The sequence below is a fragment of the Colletotrichum aenigma genome (genome assembly GCF_013390185.1).
Source record: "Colletotrichum aenigma strain Cg56 chromosome Unknown KSG_Cg56_contig07, whole genome shotgun sequence".
NCBI classification, from domain to species: domain Eukaryota; kingdom Fungi; phylum Ascomycota; class Sordariomycetes; order Glomerellales; family Glomerellaceae; genus Colletotrichum; species Colletotrichum aenigma.
In genome coordinates, this window is record NW_023500913.1 from 4,249,092 (window position 1) to 4,273,673 (window position 24,582).

Here is a 24,582-nt window from a genome sequence, read left to right on the forward strand (position 1 = left end):
GCGGAATGCAAAATGGGGGGGAGGAGGGGACGATGGGCTTTGTTGCCGGGATGGGACGAGATGGGATGGAGTGAGGTGATTGGCGGGGAAGCAACGGATAATGTTGAAGGTGCGTGTAAATGAAAAGGCAATGTTATCGTTCTCGCGGGTTGGTTGCGATGTTGAGATGGTGTTGAGTATCCTTTTTTGCTGCTGTTTGATGATTTTCTGACTGTTGCGTTATTCGGTTCGAATAATCGAATGGGTGAGACGGAGAGCACACGAGCAGACAGCAGACAGCACAGCGTACGGGCACATGAACAGCTACGGATACATATGGCGGCAACAGACGAAATACTGCAGTCAAGATGCAGCGAAAAAGGGAGCTGGAGAGAGAAGGAGTCCACCGTCAATGCATTGCAGCCGATGACGCCCTCCCCCCGCCTTCCCCCATTCATTGCTGAATACCCCCTCTAATGTACATGTACCTGCCATATCTCACAGGCAGAGAAAGTACCTGAGAACGGGCATTTCTCTCCATCGCATCGTTACCGCTAGCCACGTTAGAAGGGTCTCCCCGGCATGTGGCATTTCTGCGCTGTCAAGCCTCCATCTGTCCGTCTCTCTCTCGCTCTCTGTCTCTCTGGCTCTCACTCTATTGCTGTCCGTCCACTGCAGTGTCTACTGGGTTCATTACCAGTCTTGATGCTTAGCTGTCGCTTCTGGCGTTCGCTCTCTGTCAAAGAACCACGCTAGACGGGCGCCAGCCACGAGACTTTGCCCCCGACTTCTCTAGCGGCGTCGCTGAACACCCCTTGGCCGTGAATTTGGCTGTCGACGTCCCTAGCGGAGGGTTCTTCTGGGCTGAAAGCGTCACGCACTAAGACAGACAAGCACTGCCAGCAGAACTGACGGGAACACCTCAGCGCCTCCAGCCTCTTGCTGGGTCTCTCGTCGTCGCCTCTACGTCTCCAGCTTCAGCCACTTTTGTGTCGTCTGATTCGTCCCGGGCCCCCAAACGCTACAAAAGATGGGAAGCCAGCTCACCTCATGACTGCGCAGGTTGAGAGCACTTACTTAGTAAACAGAGGCTTGCCAGAGGTACCGAACATGAACTGCCCCCCCATCGCTCCATGAAATGCTCGTGCATCTGTCCTGGGTACATACCTACCTAGGCGCTGCAGCCAGCGGTCTCATGTCTATTGTCCTGCTGAATTTTCTTCTCGTCTCTCCCCCCCAGGCGCAGGGCCCTTTTCGGGCTGGCGGGGGGCTCGCAGTCCCCGTTTTTGCAGGCGCTGCCCTGCCGGATCCCGCTGCAATGGACGGGCGCATCTGCAGTTCCAGGGCCCGGGCCCAGTGACATTCATCACTTCACCCCCAGGGCCCCGAGGAATGGAACAGAGGGCGTCAGCGGGCGCTGCACCCGTCTCTTCAACCGTAAACCTGCCGCAGTGGCACAGACTGGAGCCAAACTCTGTGCTCTCGCAGGTATGAATATCCACTCAAGACTCAGACCGAGGTGAGGTGACTCTTTCCAACGAGTCCAAGCACTGCAATTTACCTGCCTCATCTTGCCTTGAGCTGCATGTCCATCTGCATGCAATAGACACTTCATCTACTTGCCCGAGTACTCAACGTCTAATGCAAGGCGGATCCCAGCCACGACCAACCGCCTCACCTCTCAACTCCCGTCTAAGCCTCATCCCTTTCCATTGCCTCACATGAAATGGAGGAAGGCAGTGCTACAGACACAACACACACAAGGCAGATCCTCTAAACCGCCTACAGTCATCCCGACCAAGCAGCTCCCTGCCAGCTGTCTGTGAGCCCATCGCATCACGTATGCATTGTCGCTGCCGTCTGTGCCAGCTAATTACCGTTGGATGATGGAATGCCTTCCTCCCCCTTTTCGATATTCAAAGCACATTGCTCAACAGAGGGACAATAACACCCGTCATCTACATTATTAGCAATTCGCCGCTCATCATGCTTGTTTCGACCTCATGGAGATCAAGAGGACGGACTATCATGCTGTCACGCTGGCCCCCCTCATGCCCTCCTCCCCTGAACTGACCTGAACCGAACCGAACGCCGGGCACCAGCCAGCTCCCGTCACGCCTCACATCCCGCCTTGAACCATCGCCGCTAAAGCAATAAAGCAGTAAAGCCGCACTCCCGCCGTTCGCTGTCTGGTCTCAGCCCTGCCCTGGCCCTCTCCTTGCGAGAACCCGCATCTCCCCGACCGACCCGATCTGTCCGGCCCTGTTATGCTTAGTCCAGAATCCGCCGTTACAAGTCTGACTCGGCACTGCTCCCGTTGACAGCTCGAGCCAACGCGAACTCAAGAGCTGTGTGACACAACCCAACATCCCATCATCAGGAGCGGCGAGATTGGGTTAGCTTCTCGTCATTAGCTGATGACAGCGGCCCGCATGTCAGTTCACCACCTCAGACCCTTCCCATCTCCGACCTAATCTCAGAACACGGCCGATCTGCGTGGCCGACGTCCCCTTTTCGTGCGAGGCAACGGGCGTGCATGACAGTATCATCGAAAAAAAAAAAAAAGACGTGTCTCGTTATTGCGGGATCGCGACCAAATTTGGCCACGCCCGTGTAAGTCTACCTCATGAAATAGGGATGGCTAGTTACCAATCGATTGATTATCTCTCTCTGCTTTTTTCATCCGTCCCCCCCACACCAGCCGTCATGTCCGAGCTGAAGGGGCCCAAGAACTGCTTCATGCATACACCCGCATCGTTATGCATTTTCTAGAAGTAGTCGGGCTGTTTCCCGCAGTCCGCAGTCCGCAGGTCACGCGGCATGCGGGGGGCTTTTCGTCATTGCATGTTCGTCTCGTAGCAAACCCTCTCCCACATTAAACAGTTGGCCCCTCGCTGAACCGGTGGTCAGTTGTTGTTGCCGGTCTCGGGTATCTCCATTCTTCATCGCCGTCCGCTGTCGTCGGGGTCGTTGTCGTCGATCGCGTTTAGATGGGCTTGATCTTGAAGTGCAGGGCAATCAGGCTGAAGACGAGAGCCTTCAGGTCCTGCACGAGGTAGTAAAACACTCGCAATCCTTCCGGGTCTGCAGACTCCGTCACGTCGACCAAGGAGCCAATCTTAGCGGTCTGCCCGAAACATGTCAGCCAGGTGCCCTGAGAGCCAACGGATGACTCCTACCCACCTCGAAAGAAATATGGTCGTTCCCCAGCCGAATCTCAAGCTCCTGGCGTCCGTCCTTGTTCTTTTGCGGCCACTTTGAGTCGTCTTCCCTGCAGAGGGTGTTAGTCGATTTCTGGGGCCTTGATGTCTGGAAGCGCACTTCAAAATTTCGCTCGTCTTGATGATGCGCTTGATCTCCTCGACGACCAGAGCGCTGACGCACACTAGACGCACTTATCAGCCCTTGCCTGCCGGCTGTGAAGCGGGGAGGTGTCGTACTCTCTTTGCGAATCAAACTGTCGTTCCTGTAGTTGGAGTTGTTGGCATATCGTGCGACTGCACTGCGTCCGTCGCCGACAACGCGGAAGTCAAACTCTGGGATCGGTGTCAGCGGGTTTGCCGCAACGAACGTCGAGATCGGCGGGGCGAGTTACCCAGGAACTCATGGCCGAAGCGTCCAGAGTGGCCGGAGCTATTGCCGTTAGCTGGGTGCAATCCAAAAGAGGTCAGCATGACCGGACGCACTAGTATCGCAGGTAGAACTGATCGTTGGGGGCCGACATGGTGGGCGGCGTCGTCGACAAAGCTCGGTGTCGGTGTCGGTGTCTCGTCGCGACTTGGTGTCTTTGGGAGCTGCAAGGCTGGGGAATGGGAATGCAAGAAAAGCGGGATGGCCCCCGTCGTCCCTCAGCCCTGGCGGGGTCTGCCATCATGAGTGGGTAGAGCTTCGGCCAATGGAAGAGCTCCGTTGGCAGAGGCTCTGGCTGGGTCTCTCCGGCGTCTTAATCCGCTCCGAGTGCAAGGGTCCACTGGCGTCACGTGTTTCGCTTACTGACACCTGTTCGGCGCCCGGGGACAGATATTCACGAAGGGCCAGATCAGTGTACAGAGGGCCCGGCGGTATATGCTACAGTTGCGCAGCCGTGTATCGCGAATCAGTGAACTGGACCGAACTGCTCCCAACAACCCACACAAACACTGACGACGCATGCTTGCCGAAGGAGCTCTCGTGTGGAAGTGGATTGAGTAAAACGGATGGCCTAGAAGAGTATGTCACTTTCCAGTCTCCATCACTTGCATCGCCCAAAAAAAAGTTCCAATCGTAGAGAAGGAGCTCCCTGAGCTAACACGTATTCCCCCCGTCCCTTAGACACACTGCCGTCCAATCCCCAATCCCCACCGCCCAGCTTCGACACATCCCACTCGAACCCCCCGACTTCCATCTTAATCCCCCCTTGAACACGTCGTCACCCTCACCGCGCCGGCACCGAGCCAGCAACACCAACACACTGCCGCCACGATGGCCTCCTTTCTGGAAAATGCCTACAGCTTGGTGCACCAGGACAATGCCGCCGACGTCCCTTCCCTCGCCGACCTGCGCACGCAGCTCGAGAAGGGCACCGACGAGAGCAAGGTCGAGACCATGAAGCGCATTCTCACCATCATGCTCAACGGCGACCCAATGCCTAACCTCCTTATGCACATCATCCGTTTCGTCATGCCCTCGAAGCACAAGCCTCTGAAGAAGCTCCTCTACTTTTACTACGAGATCTGCCCCAAGCTCGACTCCAACGGCAAGCTCAAGCAGGAAATGATCTTGGTCTGGTTCGTGGCACCTCTGGCCTCCAGCTGAAGCTGCATGCACCCCTACTGACACTCTGGCCTCAGCAATGGTATCAGAAACGACCTGCAACATCCCAACGAGTACATTCGCGGAAACACGCTCCGCTTCCTCTGCAAGCTGAGGGAACCCGAACTTATCGAACCTCTGCTGTCCTCCGCGAGACAGTGCCTCGAGCACCGCCACGCATACGTGCGCAAGAACGCAGTCTTCGCCGTCTCCTCCATCTACACACACAGCGCCTCCCTAATCCCGGATGCCTCCGACCTCATCAGCACATTCCTCGAAGCCGAGAACGACCCGACGTGCAAGCGCAATGCCTTCGCCGCCCTGGCCTCCATCGACCACGAGAAGGCTCTGCTCTACCTGAGCACAGTATTCGAGGGCATCCCCAACGCAGAAGAGCTCCTGCAGCTCGTTGAGCTCGAGTTCATTCGCAAGGATGCCATTCAGAACTCCCAGAACAAGGTAGGATATCCCAAGGATAATTCGCTTGGCGCATGGCTGACCCGAGCAGGCGCGCTATCTGCGTCTCATCTTCGACCTTCTCGAAGCCAGCACCTCGACCGTCGTTTACGAAGCTGCCTCGTCATTAACCGCCCTCACCAACAACCCCGTCGCAGTAAAGGCCGCCGCTGCCAAGTTCATTGAGCTCAGCATCAAGGAGGCGGATAACAATGTCAAGCTGATTGTCCTCGACCGCGTGGACCAGCTTCGCAAGAAGAACGAGGGTATCTTGGATGATTTGGTGATGGAGATTCTGCGCGTCCTTTCCAGCCCCGATATCGATGTTCGCCGCAAGGCTCTGGGTATTGCCCTCGAGATGGTGTCGAGCAAGAACGTCGAGGAGGTCGTGCTCCTGCTGAAGAAGGAGCTGTCAAAGACCGTGGACCAGGAATACGAGAAGAACACCGAGTACCGCCAGCTCCTCATTCACTCCATCCACCAGTGCGCCATCAAGTTCTCCGAGGTTGCCGCTAGCGTCGTCGACCTGCTCATGGACTTTATCGCCGACTTCAACAACACCTCCGCCGTCGACGTCATCAACTTCGTTAAGGAGGTCGTTGAGAAGTTCCCCAAGCTGCGCAAGCCGATTGTGCAGAGGTTGGTGGCTACCCTCAGCGAGGTTCGCGCCGGCAAGGTTTACAGGGGTATTATGTGGATTATTGGAGAGTACTCTCTGGAGGAGCGCGACATCAGGGACGCATGGAAGAGCATCCGTTCCAGCTTGGGCGAGATCCCCATTCTCGCCTCGGAGCAGAGGCTGCTTGACGGTGATGGTGAGGAGGAGAACAAGGAGCAGGTCAATGGACACTCCAAGCCCGCACAACCGACCGGCTCCCGCAAGGTGCTTGCTGACGGAACCTACGCTACCGAGACTGCTCTTACCAGCCAGTCTTCCGTTGCTGCCAAGTTGGAGGCCGTGAAGGCTGCCCAGAAGCCTCCTCTGCGCCAGCTCATCCTCGACGGTGACTACTACCTCGCAACTGTTCTCTCCGCCACCCTGGTTAAGCTCGTCATGCGCCACGCCGAGATCTCCAAGGAGGCTGGTCGCACCAACGCCCTCCGCGGTGAGGCCATGCTCATCATGATCTCCATCATCCGTGTTGGTCAGTCGCAATTCGTGAAGGCTCCCATTGACGAGGACTCTGTCGACCGTATCATGTCTTGCGTCCGCTCTTTGGCTGAGTTCAACCAGCACAAGGAGCTCGAGACCGTCTACCTCGACGACACCCGCAAGGCTTTCCGTGCCATGGTTCAGGCCGAGGAGAAGAAGCGTCTCGCCAAGGAGGCTGTCGAGAAGGCCAAGACTGCCATCCAGGTTGACGATGTCGTCCAGATCCGCCAGCTCTCCAAGAAGAACGCCACCGACGGTTTGGACGAGATTGAGGTTGACCTCGAGAGAGCCACCGGTGGTGAGGCCACGGCGGAGGATCTTTCCTCCAAGCTCAGCCGTGTCGTCCAGCTTACCGGTTTCTCCGACCCTGTCTACGCCGAGGCTTACGTCAAGGTCCACCAGTTCGATATCGTTCTTGACGTCCTCCTGGTCAACCAGACTATGGAGACGCTGCAGAACCTCTCCGTCGAATTTGCTACCCTCGGTGACCTCAAGGTTGTCGAGAGGCCGACGACACAAAACCTGGGTCCCCACGACTTCCACAATGTCCAGTGCACTATCAAGGTTTCCTCCACGGATACCGGTGTCATCTTCGGCAACGTTGTCTACGACGGTGCCCACTCTACGGATACCAACGTTGTCATCCTGAACGACCTCCACGTCGACATTATGGACTACATTCAGCCCGCCACCTGCACCGAGACGCAGTTCCGCACAATGTGGACCGAGTTCGAGTGGGAGAACAAGGTCAACATCAACTCCAAGGCCAAGTCGCTGCGTGACTTCTTGGAGCAGCTGATGGCGGCCACAAACATGAACTGCCTGACTCCCGAGGCCAGTATGAAGGGCAACTGCCAGTTCTTGAGCGCCAACTTGTACGCCCGCAGCGTATTCGGTAAGTTGTTGAATGACTTTCCCATTTCATGTTTCCATTGCTAACAAATGCACAGGCGAGGATGCGCTGGCCAACCTGAGCATCGAGAAGGAGGGCGAGGACGGACCCATCACCGGCTTCGTCAGAATAAGAAGCAGATCGCAAGGCCTGGCGCTGAGCTTGGGATCCCTCAAGGGACTCAACAAGATCGGCTCAGCGGCGTGAGGGTTGTAAGTGGCGGATGTAGGTGCTATATATCGATACTGCAGTAGTCGCCCCGATGTCATGTTTTGACAGCCTCCCTCCCGGCTAATTTCCAGCCTGCGGGCGTAATGGGGTTGAAAGATCTAAAAAGGGAAGCAAGAGAGAAAGATGCGACCTGGGAAGGCGGGCTGGCTGGCTGGCGGTGCTGAATGGAAATGAAATATGAGGGGAGGGATTGAGTCCTTGTCTGTGTTTTCCCCCCTTTGGCTCTCTCTCTCGCCCGCTCTTCTTTTTGTGGTTAGAGTAAAAAGTGCAGCCGGGTCAGGCGTCCTGAGTAGGTAGAAACAAGATGTTATTCATGTTCTAAGCAAGTACATGTCACCCAGATGGCGTCATGGCATGGGTACGATGAGTATGATGAAGAATCATGTCGTATTAAGTACGGTATTGACCAAGCCAGAGGGGTGAACCCCCTCAGGGCATATGCATACGTACATTCCGCTGGGTATGCCACAGTTTTGGCTGAGCGGAATCGTAATCACTAAACTAATGAGAGCGTGTAATGCTCGTAATGGCTGACAAACAAACAAAGGCTTTTTCTTGTTGGCGGCAAACGTCCTCCACCGAAACGCCAAAGATTGCAGGAATTGGATCGCGATGAAAAGGGGTATTATCCAGACTGAAACCAATAGTAAATAAAAAGGGAGCGTTTGTGTATCCGTGTTGAAGCTGGGGGTAAAGAGTGCTGCCGTCGATGGCTTTGGCCATGTGTGTAGGTGCCTTGCGGGTTGAAGTAACCCGTCTTTGTGGTGTTGAGAATGTACGGAAACGCTCAACAGGTCGCCGTGGTGTTCAGGGGCAGTTTGACGGCTGGGTTACCATTGTTGATCAGGTTCGAAGTATGATGAAGAATAGCGCGTCCTCCAGAATGGGCTCGAGGGGTGAATGCTGATGGCGTTTCTTCGTCGACGCACTAAGCGCCATCGTTCCTGCCATCCTTCCCGGAAAAAGTCCATATGCTCTTGAGACTATCTGTCAGAGACATAGGCATTGATAACCTGACCCTGAGTCCAACCCTGCTCCGTAAGAGGCAGGTTTTCTTTGAGTAGCTTGCCCATGAAGGCGAGGCGTATTTTCTTCTTGGTTGGAGAGAGCTGGTAGATACGTTAGTCAAAATAGTTGCAGGCCGATATTCAAAGTGATAGAGCTTACCCCCGCTTCGTTTAGTATCTTACCGGTAATGATTTTAACGGTGTCGGTTTTGGAGAAGCCAACAGTCACATCACGCCCATTTTCAGACAGACGAGCAAGAAGAGAAAGCTGATCTCGAGCGTCAGCCACCGCCTTGCCCTTTTCCTCTCTCCGCCTTACATTCTCGTCTTCGTCGAGTTCCTCGGTGGTCTCTTCGCCGCCCGCCAGATCATCCTTGAAGTCGCGCGTCGAGAGACCCTCGTCATCGTCCGCGACGTCTATTGTTGCGTCGTCCTCGACAAGATTCGTGGGATTAGCCACCGCCCACTCGTTAAGCTGGTAATAGTTACCAAGCTGATCGTAGGCACCTTGGGCTAGATCACCAGTGGGTAACGTAATATCCGCCGCGTCAAGAATGCTCTGCGCAGTTGCCAGGCCATTCGTCCCGTCCTCTGCTGCACCATGGCTGGCGGGGTCCCAGAGGACCTGCAGAGCGTAGTGAAGGGACTGCCATATCTCTGGACGTCCAGTAACGCGGGTTTCGAAGAAATCTTTGCGCTCACGGTTGATGGCGGAACGGGTCCAGACACGACTCTTGGAGGCCCAGACGTGGCGGCGGAGGGGCTTGTTGATGTGCCTGTCGAGAGGCAGGGTGGACTGACGATGGCGGCGACCACGGCTGGAGGCCTGTGTCGTGGAGGCGGCAGGGGAGTCGTCGCGGCCGTGGGCGGCGGCCGAAGTAGAGGCGTTGATTGCGCGGGCTGAGCCGGTGTTCGTCGGGCCTGGGTAGGGCGAGGTCGAGCCACTCTGGGATCTAGACATGCAGCAGCCCTACGAGGCTGTCATTAGTCTGATATTTGAAGCAGCCGCCGTCCGTGGTGCAGTTGGACATTGCGCTTGGGAATCGGAGTACGCTCCAAAGGCGACATGAGATTGAGGAGCAGCTTACCATCGTGACGGTGCTTCAGCGGCAGAGTGGAATTAGATATATTTGCGGGGTTAAGTTTTAGCAATACGAGATGCGTCGGTCCATAGCCTGACGTGTATGATGTGGCGCGGCCTGGTCAGGACTGGATAACATGTACTGTTGGTCCAAGAAACGTTATCGCCAAACGAGAGCTTTGCGAAATGTAGCAATTCTGTCTAAGACAACAAACTGTGGAAGGGAGAAGACAAGGAGGACAAGAGGCGTAGAGTCGGGCGACAATCGTTGGAGGAGAGAAGGTGGTGGTAGTGGTGGTAGTGGTGGTCTGGACCCTTGACGTGATGAGCTACTGCTGGTTGGCTGAAGAAGGCGGGTGCGGCTGCGGATGTGTTGGTGCCGTTGGGGGAAGTGCGTATTTGGAAGTGATTGGAGCAGTAGCGAATGAAACGTCGACGAGATCGTTGGCGAGATGTACAGGTAGTGGTAGTGTTGGTGTCTGGTAGTGGTGGTGGAAGTGCCTCCCCTGTGGTGGTGATCGGGAGGAGGAGACCGACCAGAGGTGAAGGATGACGAGTAGAAGGTGGGATGGTGACGAAGCAGCGACTTTTTCCCTATTGCAGTGCGACGTGCGACAGCGACGACGGCAGCAACAGTGACAGCGGGAAGGAATCCAGCACTGAGGTGGTTGCAGTTCCTCCCCCGGAATAGGATCTCGGCTAGCAGGGGGGTCGTGAGCTAGCGTCACCTAAATTTTGCTTGTTTCCGCTGAAAGTCTGGCAAATGCTGAAAGTCTGGGCCGTGGCCGAGGCTCCATTTCCCCTTCCAGTTTTCTTGTATGTCGGAGCCGTATTATTTAATTGCTGTTGGTTGCAGACATGTACCGAACCAGACCATTCCTGGCTGTCAGTAATTACCCGTTTGCACGTGGGTTTTCCTCCTGCTCAGGAACGCCCGAGACAATACGCAAAGGACACAATCGATTGAGAGACAATGGAACGGCCCAGACACCGCCAGATCTGATCACCTCCGAACGCCCTTCCTTTCTTTCTTATCTCTTTCCCCCCCCCCCCCCCCCCCCCTTCTCTCCAATTTTGTTTTCTAGCTTAGCTTAGAGGTTGGTCACAAGCGTCTTGGCAAGGGGCCCGTTACACCTGTCGACACAGGGTCCCCCAGCAAGCTCAGCCCAGTCTACTCATTTTTATGCCGGCGAACCCCTCCCAAGGTGGTGCCTTTAGCGATGCGTTCCAGTGGCCCAGAGTGCTGAAGTGGTCCGTCGGGCGGTAAAGTTGCTGAGCCACGATGCATCTCACGGCGCCTGACACAGACAACCGGAGGATGACGACGAGAGCGTGGTGCGATGAAAAACATATTTTCCTCCTGAAGCCGGCAACCGTCTCAACGTTAACGGCTGGGCTTGCGCTGTGCGCTGCCAACTCAATTCCATAACCAAACCAACACGGCCCAGGAATGGAGCTGCCTGTCTCAAACGAACCCTTCCGCCCCATTGAGACGCCGTGCCGAGTATCCATTAGTCTCATTAAGCTGGGCCGGGGCTGTCCGTTACTAACGCAATTCAGATCTCTCCCTTTTCAAGATTAGATCTTGCGTTTTTCAGTGAGGCGCTGACTTGCTCATCTGCCATGTTATGCAACCGTGTGCTAAATCGCCAAATTTTGCGTAATCGGCCGTTTTCCAAGCCAGGTGATCCTCACAAACCCGACTTCTCCGGCTTCTTCAGACGAACTGTTCGCCCTGAGTCGTCATCCATGCCTCAATACACGGCCGTGGATCCGTCACGCACCGGCGCCTCCGTATCCTGCCGTTCACCCGTTTCGCCCGTGGTTCCTTGACGCCCACCCTTGTCCGTTGCGGACCCATCGGGCCCAGTGTTCCCATTGTCGGTCCATCGACGTTAATGACGTCGAGATGGTCTTCCGAGACACACATCCTGGCATGCCGAGACAGCTCAAAACCTTTGGCCAAGCAAGCATCGCCGCCAAGTCGATGTAACGTCCAGCTAGACCGGTCCTAAAAGTCAACCGCATCAGATCATTCGACATGTCTACCACAAGAATCCACGGCAGTTCTTGCTGCCACAGAGGCACGGCGTCATGTCGCCCTGCTTGGACTTATTCTTCGCGTCGTTATCTTCGTCGGATACGCCGTCGACGTAGTCGAACGTCAATTCTTCTCCAGCAGGAATGTCTCTGAGAGCGAAGAGGCCGATGTCGTGCATGTGCTTGTCTGCATGGTCGCCCACGCGCGCAAAGATGCGGAGGTTCGGCTCGCAAGAATGATTAATGAACCGAGTCGGGCCCGACATGAACTCGCCATCGATCTCGAGCGGCGGGCCCTGTAGGCGGGGATCTGGGGAGTCGGGGTCGGTGAACTTGTCGAGGGCGAAGAGGTACACGTCTTTGCGTTGTGAAATGCTCGATTCTTTGCGGCGGCGCTGGGCTTCTTCTGGCGTAAGGATCTCGCCAATATACCTGTCCACGAACTGGCCTCTCTTGATGTCAACGAGTGAACGCACACCTGGCACTCTGGCGTCAGTTTCTGTTCTCTAAAGATTCCAGCAATAGCAACGACTCACCCCATCCCCTCTGGGTGGTGCGGAAAATCTGCAAGGGCACCTTCCTGCCTCTCTCGACGACGCGGTTCGGGCAGTTGTCGGTGCAAGCGCAGCCCTCGTGGCATTCGTAGATCGGTCTCTTGGAATGCTTCAGGAAATGGGATCGCAGCAGTCCCGCCTTGGAGCCGTGCATGTGGTACATGTACACTTTTTTCCTAGCGGTGCCCTCGTCGTCGGAGTCATCCTCTTGTTCCTGGAGGCACAGACACCCTCGGTACTGGCACTCTTCATCGTCGCGGCATTCGCAGCCTGAGCGGAAACTATCCTCGGCCGCCTCGACGCCGTGTCCGAGCTTCGACTCTTGGAGGAAGCGGAAGGTGGAGGGTATGACGGCGTCGTCTTCCTCATTGACGATCGTGATCGGGGCTTCCTTGTTATTGGGAAATCGGCGGATCTGGCACCAGTGACAGTTTTCCTTTTCGCGCTCTAGGGCCTGCCGCAAGAGGAAGTCAGTCCTCAGTCTGGGTGTTCGGTCAGTGGTCGAGGCTTACCCGTGCAGACGACTTGCTTGTCGACTCTGTGGCGCCATGGTAGAAGAAATGGCGCTCTGTAGCCGCCTCCATATTGTCGCAGTTCTGGTTATGGGTCGAAGAAGCGACAGTAAGGCATACTATTGGCGGGTTTGCAGAGCTCTTGACGTTGTGCTGCCTTGAAGCTGTCAAGCCGCGGGGCAATTGGCCAACCACTTTACGCGAAGCGACGCGTCGACGGCGGAAGCTGCTGCTGACTAAGGCTTTGAGCGAAGTGGGGTAGCTGTAGCTGTACCTTCCTCACCTTGGACACCGAGGGGTAGCTCGGTCAGCTTTCATCACACTGACAACGATTCCAAGTACAACTTTGACAATCGAGCATGATATTCGCAAATCCTTCTCGACTACAGCAGTTGACACGGGTTGTTTCCGGGATACAAACACAACGGGGGATCCAAAGACGAAGGTACTTGCGTAATTGCGAGAATTTTGAAGCGATTTCCTGATTTTCGGTCTTCTCAAATTTCGGTTACGATGGCATTTGGTGCTAAACACCCCTCTTCACTACCACGACCATCCGACTAGATCCTACGCCCGTTCTTGCACTCAGGCTTGAACGTCGACCCAAGCTCACCCCACTTGATGTTGCTAAAGGTCACCACAGGGTTCGGCTCCGTCTTGACAATGTTGGCCGGGAACCCTTCCGTCTCATCACACGGCCCCGCCTCCGGCGCTCCGTCCAGCCAGCGCATACCGCCGCCCTCGTCCCACCAGATGCTGAACGCCAGCACCATACCTCTGTCAAACGACTCGCCCATCTCCTTGTGGCCCCCAAGGCCAATGAACTTGCGCGAGCCGGTCGCCTCGCAGAACTCGTCGTTGAGGTAGTTCACCTGCGGCAGGTCCGGGTTGTTGACCGTCTCGCTGCGGATGACGTGCCCGTCTTGGACGTACAGCCGGTGGATCTCGGTGAGCTCGCCGGCCGCGTTTGCAGGGAACTGCGTGACCACCGTGAAGGGACGGGTGGTGTCGACCGAGAAGTTGGCGCCGCGGCCGTATTCTTGCGGGTTGTTGTTGCGGTACGGGTTCCACGCACAGCCGTTCTTGTCGCAGACGCCCTCAAAAGCGCAGTCTTCGCCTTCGCAGAGGTAGACGCCGGTCTGATTGCAAGGGTGCGGGGCGATGTGGTTCGCGCGGGAGTTGGCTTCCCAGATGTCCTGGACATCAACTGTCAGTCATCACAAGACACCATCGTGGATGGTGATTGAAAGTCTTACCATTTCATTACAGCACGCTCCGTAACCCTCGAGGTTTCCCTCTCCGTTGATAAACGGCGTCGTGTAGCACTGCGCATCGCAGTACCCGGTTCCATGGGTCGCGCCGCCAGGGTTGAGTTCACTCCGTCCGCCGTCGGCATTCATCTCTGAAAGATACAGCGCGCTGTTCATGCCACACGGCAACCGCGTGGCGTCGACATCGAACGTGAACTCCATGCCCGTCAGGTGCATCATCTCGTACTTTTCCTTGGACGGCTCGAGCAAGTACACACGCGGCGAGACCAGGCTGCCGTCACGGAGCTGGTACATGGTCATTGCGGCGCCCTCGGTGGTGACGCCGACGCGGGAGTAGTCGTCCAGGCCCTCCTGAACGCAGTTCTCCGCGCACGCTTCCTTGGTGGGACATGCCGTCTCGTTGGCGGCGCTACCCCATGAGCCGCAGGAGCCACCGTTGGCTGCCTGGTAGACGTTGTGGGCGAGGGAGTCGAGGACGACGAAGTTGTTCACTTCGGTGCAGCCCCCGGCTTTGGTGCACCGCCAGGTTGTCAGTGAGGGGTGGTTCTCCTCGGGGCCGATCTGGCGTTGGGCGGATGACAGGCCGAAGAGGAGGGTAGCCAGGCCCAGGCTGGAAAGTGTCGGAGCCATATTGACGATTTAGTCGTAATCCGTCAATCAATGGCTGGATAGACCCGGTCACAGAGATTGACGATTGCGTTTGGGTTCACGAGAGCATCGCGATATGGCGATTGCGTGCGAGGCCAGGCATTCATATACGTTAGTAGACCAGAGACATCCATCGCGTTTCTCTTCTGCGCTGCCGCCATTGTCTCCTCCAGACTGTCGGCTTCTCCCCCAGATTCACATTAATCACATGCGGCTTCAGTCCAATTCGGATTCAAGGAGGTTTACGCTCCGAAGTCTACGCGGGGCTGATGCAGAGGTTTGCCGCAATGAAAGCAAGGGGTTTGAAGCAAACACGGTGCTAGGTTAAGTAGAAGCGGTCTTAGTCCACTCTTGGGACGGCAGAGCAACAGAGGAAGAAGGCCATCGTGAGCGACGGGCGGCTTCACGGTATGTCGGGCCAGGAACCGCATCGCGGGAGATCTTGGCTCTTGGTTCAATGCAACGCTGCCCTCCTCTACGGTCCCAGTGCGGGTGAACCTGCATGGCGCATGGCTCGTCGGTCCAGTGAACTTGCGGGATGGGGCAGCCATCAGCAGCCGACGCCCAAGTTCCTGGCAGGAGACGCGAGTGCGGCCATCTAGACCTTTCGCCGTTTTGTGACTTGGGCTCGTCTGGACGGGTGATTTTGGAGGTGAAGCGAGGAGTGAAGAGTTGGTCGCGGATATCCTGGTCGAGTTCCCCAGTTCTCCGCATGAAGCTATGCCAGGGGCAGAGCCGGGGGACGGTGATCCGATCCATGGAACCAACGGCCACTACAGGCGGGCAAGAATTGGCGAGGAGTGAAAGGAGCAGTATCTCCCGATGGGATATTGGGATGGGCATTTGACCAGCTTTCGTTGCGCCGTCGCGTTCAATGGCACCTCGGTGAACCTCTCACTGAGCGCAACATCTATCCACATTTCGTGCGGGACTATGACTTTTGAACTTGCAGTCAATAGTTGACCGCGACTCAAAGGCACGTAATGGTGTATTGTCTTGTCAGCGGAGGCAATACTGGATGTTTGCAGACTTGTAGATCTGTTGTCTGCACAGCATTAATCTCATTTCGCATACACAGCCCACCCACCAGCCGCTCACACTATCCAGTTGACTGCCCATGAGCCACACTCAAACTGAACAGCGCCAGACGCGGAAGCATTCATCGCAATTTCCGTCGCCCTGCCTTCGCCTTCAAGCCGCAGCCCGTCTGCAGTTTTTCAATAATTCAATTCTCCCGCCTTCGCCCGGCTGGGCATCACCGCTCACAAATGCTCTTACAGACCTCAGACCACCGCCCACTTGACCTCATAATGAAGGGGCGCTGCATGCCAAGTTGTCAGCGCCGGATCTCAGCGGATTGATTAAACTCGCACGTCGCTGCAAGGCACATTTCCTTTTGACCTTGCTCATTCGCCCCCCAATCTCAGCTCGCATCCGCAGGGTCCGCATTAGTAAGTAAGTCGTCTAAATCACTTGATCCGAAAGGCCCGGCGCAGTGAAGACCAATGCCGACGCCGTCCAAATAGACGAATAATGGCAAGTCGGCACGCGCGATCCCCTGGGATGATCCTTTGTGAAATATTTTCCTATTGCAACTCTTATAGTTTAATCCCTTGCCAAGTTGCGACGAACGGTCGTTTATTGACAAAAACGAGGTCCAAGACCTCATCAACATGAAGCAGCCGCCCCTGCCCCCAATATGGAAACCTCCTTGGCAGATCGGACCTCGCGATAACTTCACAACGCTGACTCGCTTCCGGCTGACGCTGACGCCGATGCAACACACCATTCACCAATAATTCACACCTCCCGGACCAACCAAGCCTTCTACCGCTCCACAATTACTGCCAGCTGCTCTTGATGACATCCACAATAACGCCGTGATCCTCGTCCTGCTTCAAACCGCTGACGACAACCACGGCGACGACGCCCTCGACGCCCTGGACGCGGATGGGCACGCCGCCGCCGTGGATGGCGTACTTGCCCGCCTGCTCCGTGCTCATGCCGAAGCGCGCGGCGAAGGCGGCCTCGTCGCCGGCGAACTTGTTGTGCAGGAGCCAGGTGCTCGCGCCCCAGCGCAGCACGCTGGCGCGCTTGCGCTGCACCCAGGTCTCGTTGTCCGGGAGGGAGCCGGAGCCGACGGCGGTCTGGAAGAGGACCTGGCCGCCGCTGTTGGCGAGGGCGATGGAGATGACGGTGGGCTTGCCGGCGGCGGCGAAGGGGAGGAGGCGGGCATAGAGTAGGTGGCCGAGCTCGAAGGCGTCTTCGGAGGTGAAGGATGAGAGAGTGAAGGAGTCGCCGTCTTGCTTTAAGGCATCGACCTAGTCTTGTTAGTGGATTTCGCGAGTAACATACATAATCTTTTGTGTAGTCGCATGGACGGGGATTTTGATCTAGATAGAAGATGGGGATCATGATGAGAGGGGGATGAAATGGGTCAAGGAGACTGAATCTAATGGGAAAGAAAGGGATCTGATTCGGGACACGACTGGGACATAATCGGACACAGAGGTAACGGCATGGTGTGAGAGAGACGTGTGGTCGGGATTACGGTCATGATGGGCAAATGGGTTGATAGGGAAGAAACAATTCAAAGGGTGGAGGTGGCAGGTAATGATGGCAGCGGGTGGAGTGAAGTCAAAATAATGAAATATTGGATCAAGTATGGATACAAGGGAAGTTTAAATACTGAAAGAAATCAGGTTCGGAGCGACACTTACATCGGACGGCGGCGAGGGAATCGGGTTCGGAGCGGCGGGGTTCCGGACGGCCTCGAGGGACTTCTCCAAGCCGAAGCCTGCGGGGTTCCGACGGGTCCAGACCTTCTGAGACATGCTTGCCGGTGTCGGTTGCGCTTGGGTGCTCGCTCGGAGTGTGTACGAATTGGAAGCGAATTCACTTCTTTCGGGCGATGATTCCACGGAGATGCCTGGAGTTGAGGAAGAAGGTGAATCGTCTTGTATCTGTCTTCTCGGTCAGTCTTCTCCTCCTCGTCATGGCGGCGACGGACGTATTTAACATCCCCACCGTCGCTCAAGATGTGATGTGGTTCGCCCCCCCTCCGCTGATGCAAAAGCCCACTTGGTGTCCCAGAATCCGGGCCATTTCTTCCAACTGTTACAATTACCGCATCAAGGAAAGCGCGCCGCCAAACACGTACCGAGTCCGGGATCTCCTCCTGCGCGCCGCGCTGCACCTCGGCGGGTGTCCTCACCACCGGCGGTCGTGCGTGTGGGCTTGTTGGCGTCGCGACTTTGCGCACACCAGAGGATCGCACCTTTCCTGCGCCCTTGTTATTATATCTGTAGAGACCCCATTCTCGCAGCCGCCTCTGGAATGTTTTCTGGTTCACTTCGATACCCTTCGCGGCAAGAGACTTGATAATGCTCTCGTTCGTCTCGCGACAATTCCAGGCCTCAGTGATCTCGCCCTTGAAGGGTTCAAGGTCGAATTTGGGGCGTCCTGGAGGCATCTGGGATACCCGTGTTCCATTGGCGGATGACTTCAAAGTTTGCGCGCTGATTCGCCTGAAGGACCTGGTCCAGGCTTAGCAAAACCTCGAGAAGGGAACGCCGGTCAATGAGAATGTCGATGCGATGGTGAGCGTGCTCGGTGTTTGCTCTTGGCCGGGCGCGACTGGTTTCAACGGCGGTGGAGCTAGGTACCCCTCAGGCGTGGATCCACCCGGCAACGGCCGACATGCCCCGTACCAAAATCGCCGAGACTCCCCGGTGCGACGGCCACGTCAGATCCGGATGAAGTCTCACTCCCGGGGCAGCGAATCGTGCGTGACGTTCTTTGGAACATCAATTTTTCCGCCTTTACCAACCTTTTGTACCCAAATAGGAGGAGAAGAAACAACGCAGACGGAAGTGAATATTTCTTTTCGATTTTACAACCTCAAATTTAAATGAGATCATAATTCTGGAGATAATGACTACAGAACCGTACAACATTGTTTGATACCAAAGCATAAGTGTATAATGAAGGGCTCGAAATTCAGCCATCGTCTGTTTATTCAGTGGGTCGTGTTAACGAGGTTTTGTTCAATAGATGTCTTTCGAATTCTTTGTCAACATCTCTCCAACGTGTATTATAAAACTACAGAATAAATTTAGGACGGGGTTTATTACGGTGAAACTACTGGTAAATATTTCTCCAACGAATATAATACGACTATAAATGCGCTACTTCAAACCTTGGGAGGCTTCTTGATCGAACAGTCAGACTTTAGCTCGCCATTCTTATTACTATAAAATGCAATTTCAGGGAAGACATACAGCATGTGGCCACAAAGACTACAAGAAAAGATTCACTGGTAGGCGCTGTCAAGACATTACGACAAAACACTAGGATGGTCGCTACCTCTGAATCTCCGAACGACACCTAGTGAACGACCAACAAAGGTTTTTGGAGTCAAGCCATTCCATTGGGACCAAACAGGTATCTCTAGAGGGGCAAGTATGGCCACATCTTTTTACTATTCGGTATATCTATGAGTTGACCTTCCAAGAGCCTGAGCAAATCATACGACCATGGAGATATTTCTGTGGCCCCAATGTCAATGAATCTGCCGAGCAACCTGTGTTTAAACAAAACTCGACACAAGTCGGAACTCATTGTCGCTTCTATCTTAAGAAAACAGGGCAGGCCAGAAGAGAAGAATAAGTGGTATCATCGGGATATTCGGAGGTTTTGGCGGTGACTTGTTTGCTTTTGACTTCAGGGAGCATTCCGAATTTCGCATCACCGAAAGGAAGAGTATTCATTTATGCTTCAGAGGACAGAGGCTGGTCATGCAACAACTTCGCGTAACAGACTTCAGATACTAAACGCGACCAACAGTTGTGACCAGTCCGTTGTAAATCTCAGCACAGAGCGGGCAGCGTCCCAACCCCGACAAAAGGCGTGCTTACCTCTGATGGCTCAAACAAGCGGTCAGCCATCTTCTATCGTGAGCCATTTGTTGTTGTCTCCTCCGCATCGGACCTGTGCAGAGTCTTGATAGATTGATGTTACATGTGTGTAAAGAGAGTTTTGCCGATCTTTTCCCACATCTAGTTGTCAGACTCAAACCGGTAGTATTCGTAGAGTCCCGTGCCACTTCATATCAAGCCGTCATGCGACCTCTCCCAACTTGGGCAACCGGCCGATGGACGGTTACTAACATCTTATATTGGCCATGGAAGAGGTGGTCTTGAGGGTCGGACTTGCTCCATAAGCTAAGTCACCTGGGGTCCAATTCGCAAGAAATCTCGGCGGCTCAAAACACCTTAAAACTTTCGGATGGTCGTGCCGATAAGGCTCAGGATCGCTACCAGCAAAAAGGCATACATGGGGACCATTTTCTGTATATGATGCGGAGATTTCAAGCTCTTTTAGGCAGTTGATTTCGACTTGATATTCAAATGTGGTAGCCTTCGGGTTCCGCACTTGACATCGTCCGCCACATTCCGTGTGTCGAGCACTCTACCTGTGACAATAGACAGAGGGCTATCCCTGGTTGTCGTCGAAGGCAAAAGTCGGATGAAAAGGTACGAAAGGTAAAGTTCGCTGGCTACAATTGAGTTGAAAATCAACAACTCGGCGATGACAAAAGACTCTGGACAGCTCGGCAACGTCTCCGTTGACGATCTTGAGAGCTGTTGTGGGCCTATCGCAACCACTCAACATCGAGTCCTTTCGGATGATGGCCGGTTGGCCCAATGGCAAGGCGTCTGACTACGATCCACCGTGAGATCAGGAGATTCTGGGTTCGACCCCCAGGCTGGTCAAATTCAATTTTTGCTGTCCGGCGCATTGAGCCTCGAGTTGTGCTTGACGCCATAGTGATGCTTAGGGCACAATTTTTTGATGCCTCCACGGGAGTTAAGGTACCCACATGACCGTTCTGCCTATTGTGGGCCGAAGCACGGTTCGTTGGTTGTTCCTTGAGTCGAAGGAAAAGCTTGCGTTCACCGTATCGTAAGGATGCAACGGCGGGAGTTGCACAAGGAGGCTCAGTCAACAATAGGCGAAGTTCCGACGCGTTAACGTTTGTACGCGGCCGTTGCATTGGGCCTACGCGTGCCTGGCAGCGTGCGTCACTGGGGATCCGTGACCATCGAATCAAACCAGCGTCTGTCAACTGATCGAGTGCGAGAACGAGCATATTTTATCGTGATAAGATTCTGGGGAACTGACGGCTCGAAGCCAAGGGATGCTCGTATCCCGTCGGCACAGCCGCTCCGTCGGCGGCCGTGAGAGGCCGGCATCGCCGTGGGCCCCTGGTCGGCACGGTCGGCTTGTGGGAGACGTCTTGGCTGCCAACGTACCCAGGGCTTGACATTCAGGGATGATGACCAGGGCGTCATCTGTGGCTTGGCCGATTCAGGACATCGGTCGACTGCAATCGTGAGCAAAGTCCCGAGGCGCACTTGGACGGCAAAACCACACCACATCACAACGCCGATTCGCGATGTTCTCGCGGGTTTCTTTATGTACGGGCGTCCAAGGCACGACGGCATACGCTTCAATATAAGAGAGACGATCACCAACCAGCGCATAAAGTAAAATCAAACTTTAATAACCGGCAAGTGGAACCACTCACTGCCATCAATCCATGACAAGAACCAATCTCCTCTTGGTGCCTGACTCGTATCTCGACCAGGGTTCTGGTTTCAACCGGGAGTCGGGGATCATGCAGGCCCCCACACATTTTGAAATTTCCCCTGGCTAACAAGCCACAGGAGACTGCGATCACGACAGACGTCAACGGAACGCGGATGAGCCAGGTTGGTCCCTCCGGTCACTGGGTCAAAAGTGCCCCTAATCCCGCACTGGCCGACTCTCCGGGTCTTCTCCCCTTTGGGCTGAGAGGAGAACTGGAGGTTCAAGGATCTTTATCAATACACGTACCTGGTGCTGGCCAAGTGAACCGTGCCATCTCCAGTCCGGCAGCAGAGGGAAAGACGTTGGTCCCTTTTCAAGTAGTGTAGTCCCCGTGCCCCCTCCTCCACACTGGCCTACCTAAAACTCTTTCTTCGTCCCATATCGTCAGTCGACCTGAACAGCACAGCCATCCCGCCGGTAAACGTGTCACGAGAAAATCATATTCGAGGGAAACATCCAATGTTGGGAAGAGACTTGGTCAAGGCGTCGTCGTCCTGCTAGAGAAACAAACAAAGGTTTTCGGCGCGCCGTGCGTCGAATGAAGCGACCGAAAATGGCCTCGAGGCATCGAACCCGAATCCTACCGCCATCGTCACTCCTCATCTCATACCTCGCGTCAACAGCTCAGGCCGCGTTCACCAATGACTTTTCCGCATACCCATCATCAGCGCGAGCATGTCTCTACAAGGCGGCGGACGCGTCCGGTTGCACAGGTGACACGGTGACCGAAATGAACCACTGTCTCTGCGGTAATGGGGGAAATTTCGTGACATCGACCGCGTCATGTGTCGCCTCGACGGATCACGACGAGCTGGATGATGTTTACGAGATGCTTTTGACGTCTTGCACAGACTCGAAAACGCCATTGGGTGTCTCACAGGCAGAGTTCCTCTCGACCGGCAGCTCGAGTTCGTCATCTTCATCAACAATGAGCTCAACATCCACGACTTCATCAAGCTCATCAACGACGTCATACATTCCATTGACGACATACAAGAGCGTAGCGAACGGAGTTACGGTAACGGTTACGAAGGGGATTGAGTCGGTACCGACCGGGACGAATGTTGGAAAGGGAAGCAGCAGCAGCGACACGTCGGACTCGAGTTCGGGTGATGGGCCTGGTCACACCGCCCTGGCGGCTGGTCTCGTTGGAGGAATCGCAATTGTTCTGGCCATTCTCGCATTCCTGTGCTACCGCAAGAGGAAACAGAAGCAGCAGCGCGAGGCTGGTGCCGGACCGGGTGGAAAGTTCGCGGCCTTGTCCAGCGCGACAAGCCTTACGACCATGAGCTCGCCTCCTCAAAACAACGCAACTGCTGCAGCAACAACTCAGTACCACAACGTCAACGATCAACGACCCGGTACCGCCGGCACCATGCAAATTGCCGCCACTCCGGGATGGCATCAACACGAACACCAACAACAATATCAACAAGGAAATCTCAGCCCGCAACACTGGCAACAGCAAAACACACACGGCCAAGGTTCAGGATCATGGCCATCGCCCGTATCGAATGGAGCAACAGGCACTTGGGGAGGACACGGAGTGTCACCCGTCTCTCAATATCCTCCTGGCACGTCCCATGGATCATCACCGTCAATGCAGAACGGAACCTGGAACGGCCAGTCTTCGACCGCGAGAGACCTCACCTGGAATGCCCAAGCCCAGAACAACACCTGGAACCCCCAAACATCACCACCAAACGGAACTTGGAACGCGCAAGCTATGCCTGTTCCTGTTCCCGCCCCTATGCCCCATCCCTCCAACTCAGCAACATCTCCCGTCTTCGAACTTCCCGGAGACAACATGCAAGCCGTTGAGGCAGACTCTACACCAATCGGTCCCGCCCAGCCGGCACCAACACAGCAACATCACAATCATTACCAACACTACGCACAGCCATCATCATCAATACAAAACACGCCACAAATGGCAACCGCACATCCAGCACAACCTGCACCTGCGCATCACGGCATGAACAGGCAGGTGGACGATGCACTGCAAATATCACAAGTAGAATTACCGCCGCCACGGTACACGGGACCATCAAACCCAGATTGGGTCAGCGAGGACAAGAAGTTCGGATGATGGGGGCAAGTCTCTTGGCGAGATAGCTTTTCAGCATAATGATATTTTATTAATCCTTGTAATACTAGACTTCAGGCATCACTGCCGTCATGATGCCTAAGACAAAATTTACAACCTTTCATCACTAAGCAAAGCGGATTCATCAAGTTCACCCTGTGGCCAAGTGCTGTCACGTCTCAGTTGCTCTCCTGATGTCGCAGATGCTGACTTCCACCGAGGCAGTGTTTGGCTCGACTCCACGATCGTCACTCTTCGCTCCATGTTGGACCTACTGTTCGTCCTGGTTGTGGCCGTCTGCTGAATTTCCTTGTCTGCCTTGTGTGCACGAGCCCATTGAACCCTGGTCCAATGCAAATCATATAATTACCAGTATTTGCCAATTACGGATGCACATTTCCAGTCCCTCACGACTGAGGCTCAATAACGGCCGGGTCCATTCAGGGGCCGGGCAACCATGGCGGGGCGGTGGGAGATGCTCGTGCCACTTGTCACACAGTGAACCCAGCCTCATCGCGACGATCTCTAGATCCCACCGTTTATTACGGGGAGCAATTCAATATTTGGCGCCAAGCACTCGTTTACGGAGATAACATCAGCCCAAGGTGGCCGGAGAAGGCTCTGAGGGCTGAAGATCAATGCATAGGGCGCATTCCGAACTTTGACCGCTGCAGAGCGGTAAAAAAGGAAAAAAAAAAAGGATGGAGTTATGCTGCTGACAGCAAATGATAATAGAGTGCCGCGATTCAATGGCGATAAAGGCAAAAAAAATGTCCTCGGAGAGGCTCGAACTCTCGACCTTTGGATGTCCCTGTCTCCAGACAGAGTCATATTGAGTAATATGAGACCAACGCTCTACCGACTGAGCCACGAAGACAATTGATTGGTGGGTGCAATCACAAAATGGCCTAAGACTGAATGGGTCTCTGACTCATTGTTGGTGGAGAACCCTTGGGGAGCCTCACCGACGCTTATTTGGTCAGTGGCGCTTGAAAAGCGTTGAGTGCGATAAGTTCAGTATGTATGGGGAAAGGTATCAAGAGGCTTGCAATGGAGGATGTGAGACAAACGCTTCGACATGCGATCGGGGATGCTAGCGTCATCCCGCCCCAAGACCGGTTGAGCAAGTCGGAAGACAGAAAAGACGCGGGTGCCGCGACTAGTAACAGGCTCGCTCTTTGTGTCAAAAAGAACTTGATGACTGTGCTTTGAGTCTGATATCACGGGCCT

At 54.9% G+C, this 24,582-nt stretch overlaps 7 protein-coding genes across 7 annotated transcripts; 2 read left to right on the forward strand and 5 right to left on the reverse strand.

Moving 5' to 3' along the window:
• Positions 1 to 2,965: 2,965 nt before the first annotated feature.
• Positions 2,966 to 3,703, reverse strand: CGCA056_v011431 (Protein mago nashi-like protein; the record flags this gene model as incomplete). The annotated part of the gene is made up of 6 exons (XM_037326677.1): positions 2,966 to 3,106; positions 3,163 to 3,250; positions 3,301 to 3,364; positions 3,420 to 3,515; positions 3,575 to 3,612; positions 3,666 to 3,703. The coding sequence occupies 6 exons, from the start codon at positions 3,701 to 3,703 to the stop codon at positions 2,966 to 2,968; spliced, it is 465 nt and encodes a 154-aa protein (XP_037175040.1).
• Positions 3,704 to 4,440: 737 nt separating this feature from the next.
• sec26 (Coatomer subunit beta) lies at positions 4,441 to 7,478 on the forward strand (the record flags this gene model as incomplete). Its single annotated transcript, XM_037326678.1, has 4 exons — positions 4,441 to 4,745; positions 4,809 to 5,229; positions 5,279 to 7,274; positions 7,330 to 7,478. 4 exons carry the CDS (start codon positions 4,441 to 4,443, stop codon positions 7,476 to 7,478), a joined length of 2,871 nt encoding a protein of 956 aa, XP_037175429.1.
• A 1,007-nt stretch (positions 7,479 to 8,485) lies between these two features.
• ubtd2 (Ubiquitin domain-containing protein 2) lies at positions 8,486 to 9,600 on the reverse strand (the record flags this gene model as incomplete). The annotated part of the gene is made up of 4 exons (XM_037326679.1): positions 8,486 to 8,611; positions 8,670 to 8,777; positions 8,829 to 9,479; positions 9,598 to 9,600. The coding sequence occupies 4 exons, from the start codon at positions 9,598 to 9,600 to the stop codon at positions 8,486 to 8,488; spliced, it is 888 nt and encodes a 295-aa protein (XP_037174968.1).
• Positions 9,601 to 11,635: 2,035 nt separating this feature from the next.
• On the reverse strand, positions 11,636 to 12,768 carry dim-5 (Histone-lysine N-methyltransferase, H3 lysine-9 specific dim-5; the record flags this gene model as incomplete). The annotated part of the gene is made up of 3 exons (XM_037326680.1): positions 11,636 to 12,108; positions 12,167 to 12,638; positions 12,697 to 12,768. The coding sequence occupies 3 exons, from the start codon at positions 12,766 to 12,768 to the stop codon at positions 11,636 to 11,638; spliced, it is 1,017 nt and encodes a 338-aa protein (XP_037174914.1).
• Positions 12,769 to 13,256: 488 nt separating this feature from the next.
• CEL7B (Endoglucanase 1) lies at positions 13,257 to 14,597 on the reverse strand (the record flags this gene model as incomplete). Its single annotated transcript, XM_037326681.1, has 2 exons — positions 13,257 to 13,892; positions 13,953 to 14,597. The coding sequence occupies 2 exons, from the start codon at positions 14,595 to 14,597 to the stop codon at positions 13,257 to 13,259; spliced, it is 1,281 nt and encodes a 426-aa protein (XP_037175298.1).
• A 1,859-nt stretch (positions 14,598 to 16,456) lies between these two features.
• CGCA056_v011436 (UPF0303 protein) lies at positions 16,457 to 18,087 on the reverse strand (the record flags this gene model as incomplete). The annotated part of the gene is made up of 3 exons (XM_037326682.1): positions 16,457 to 16,936; positions 17,336 to 17,578; positions 17,776 to 18,087. The coding sequence occupies 3 exons, from the start codon at positions 18,085 to 18,087 to the stop codon at positions 16,457 to 16,459; spliced, it is 1,035 nt and encodes a 344-aa protein (XP_037175036.1).
• Positions 18,088 to 22,194: 4,107 nt separating this feature from the next.
• Positions 22,195 to 23,355, forward strand: CGCA056_v011437 (uncharacterized protein; the record flags this gene model as incomplete). The annotated part of the gene is made up of 1 exon (XM_037326683.1): positions 22,195 to 23,355. The coding sequence occupies one exon, from the start codon at positions 22,195 to 22,197 to the stop codon at positions 23,353 to 23,355; it is 1,161 nt and encodes a 386-aa protein (XP_037175038.1).
• Positions 23,356 to 24,582: the final 1,227 nt, after the last annotated feature.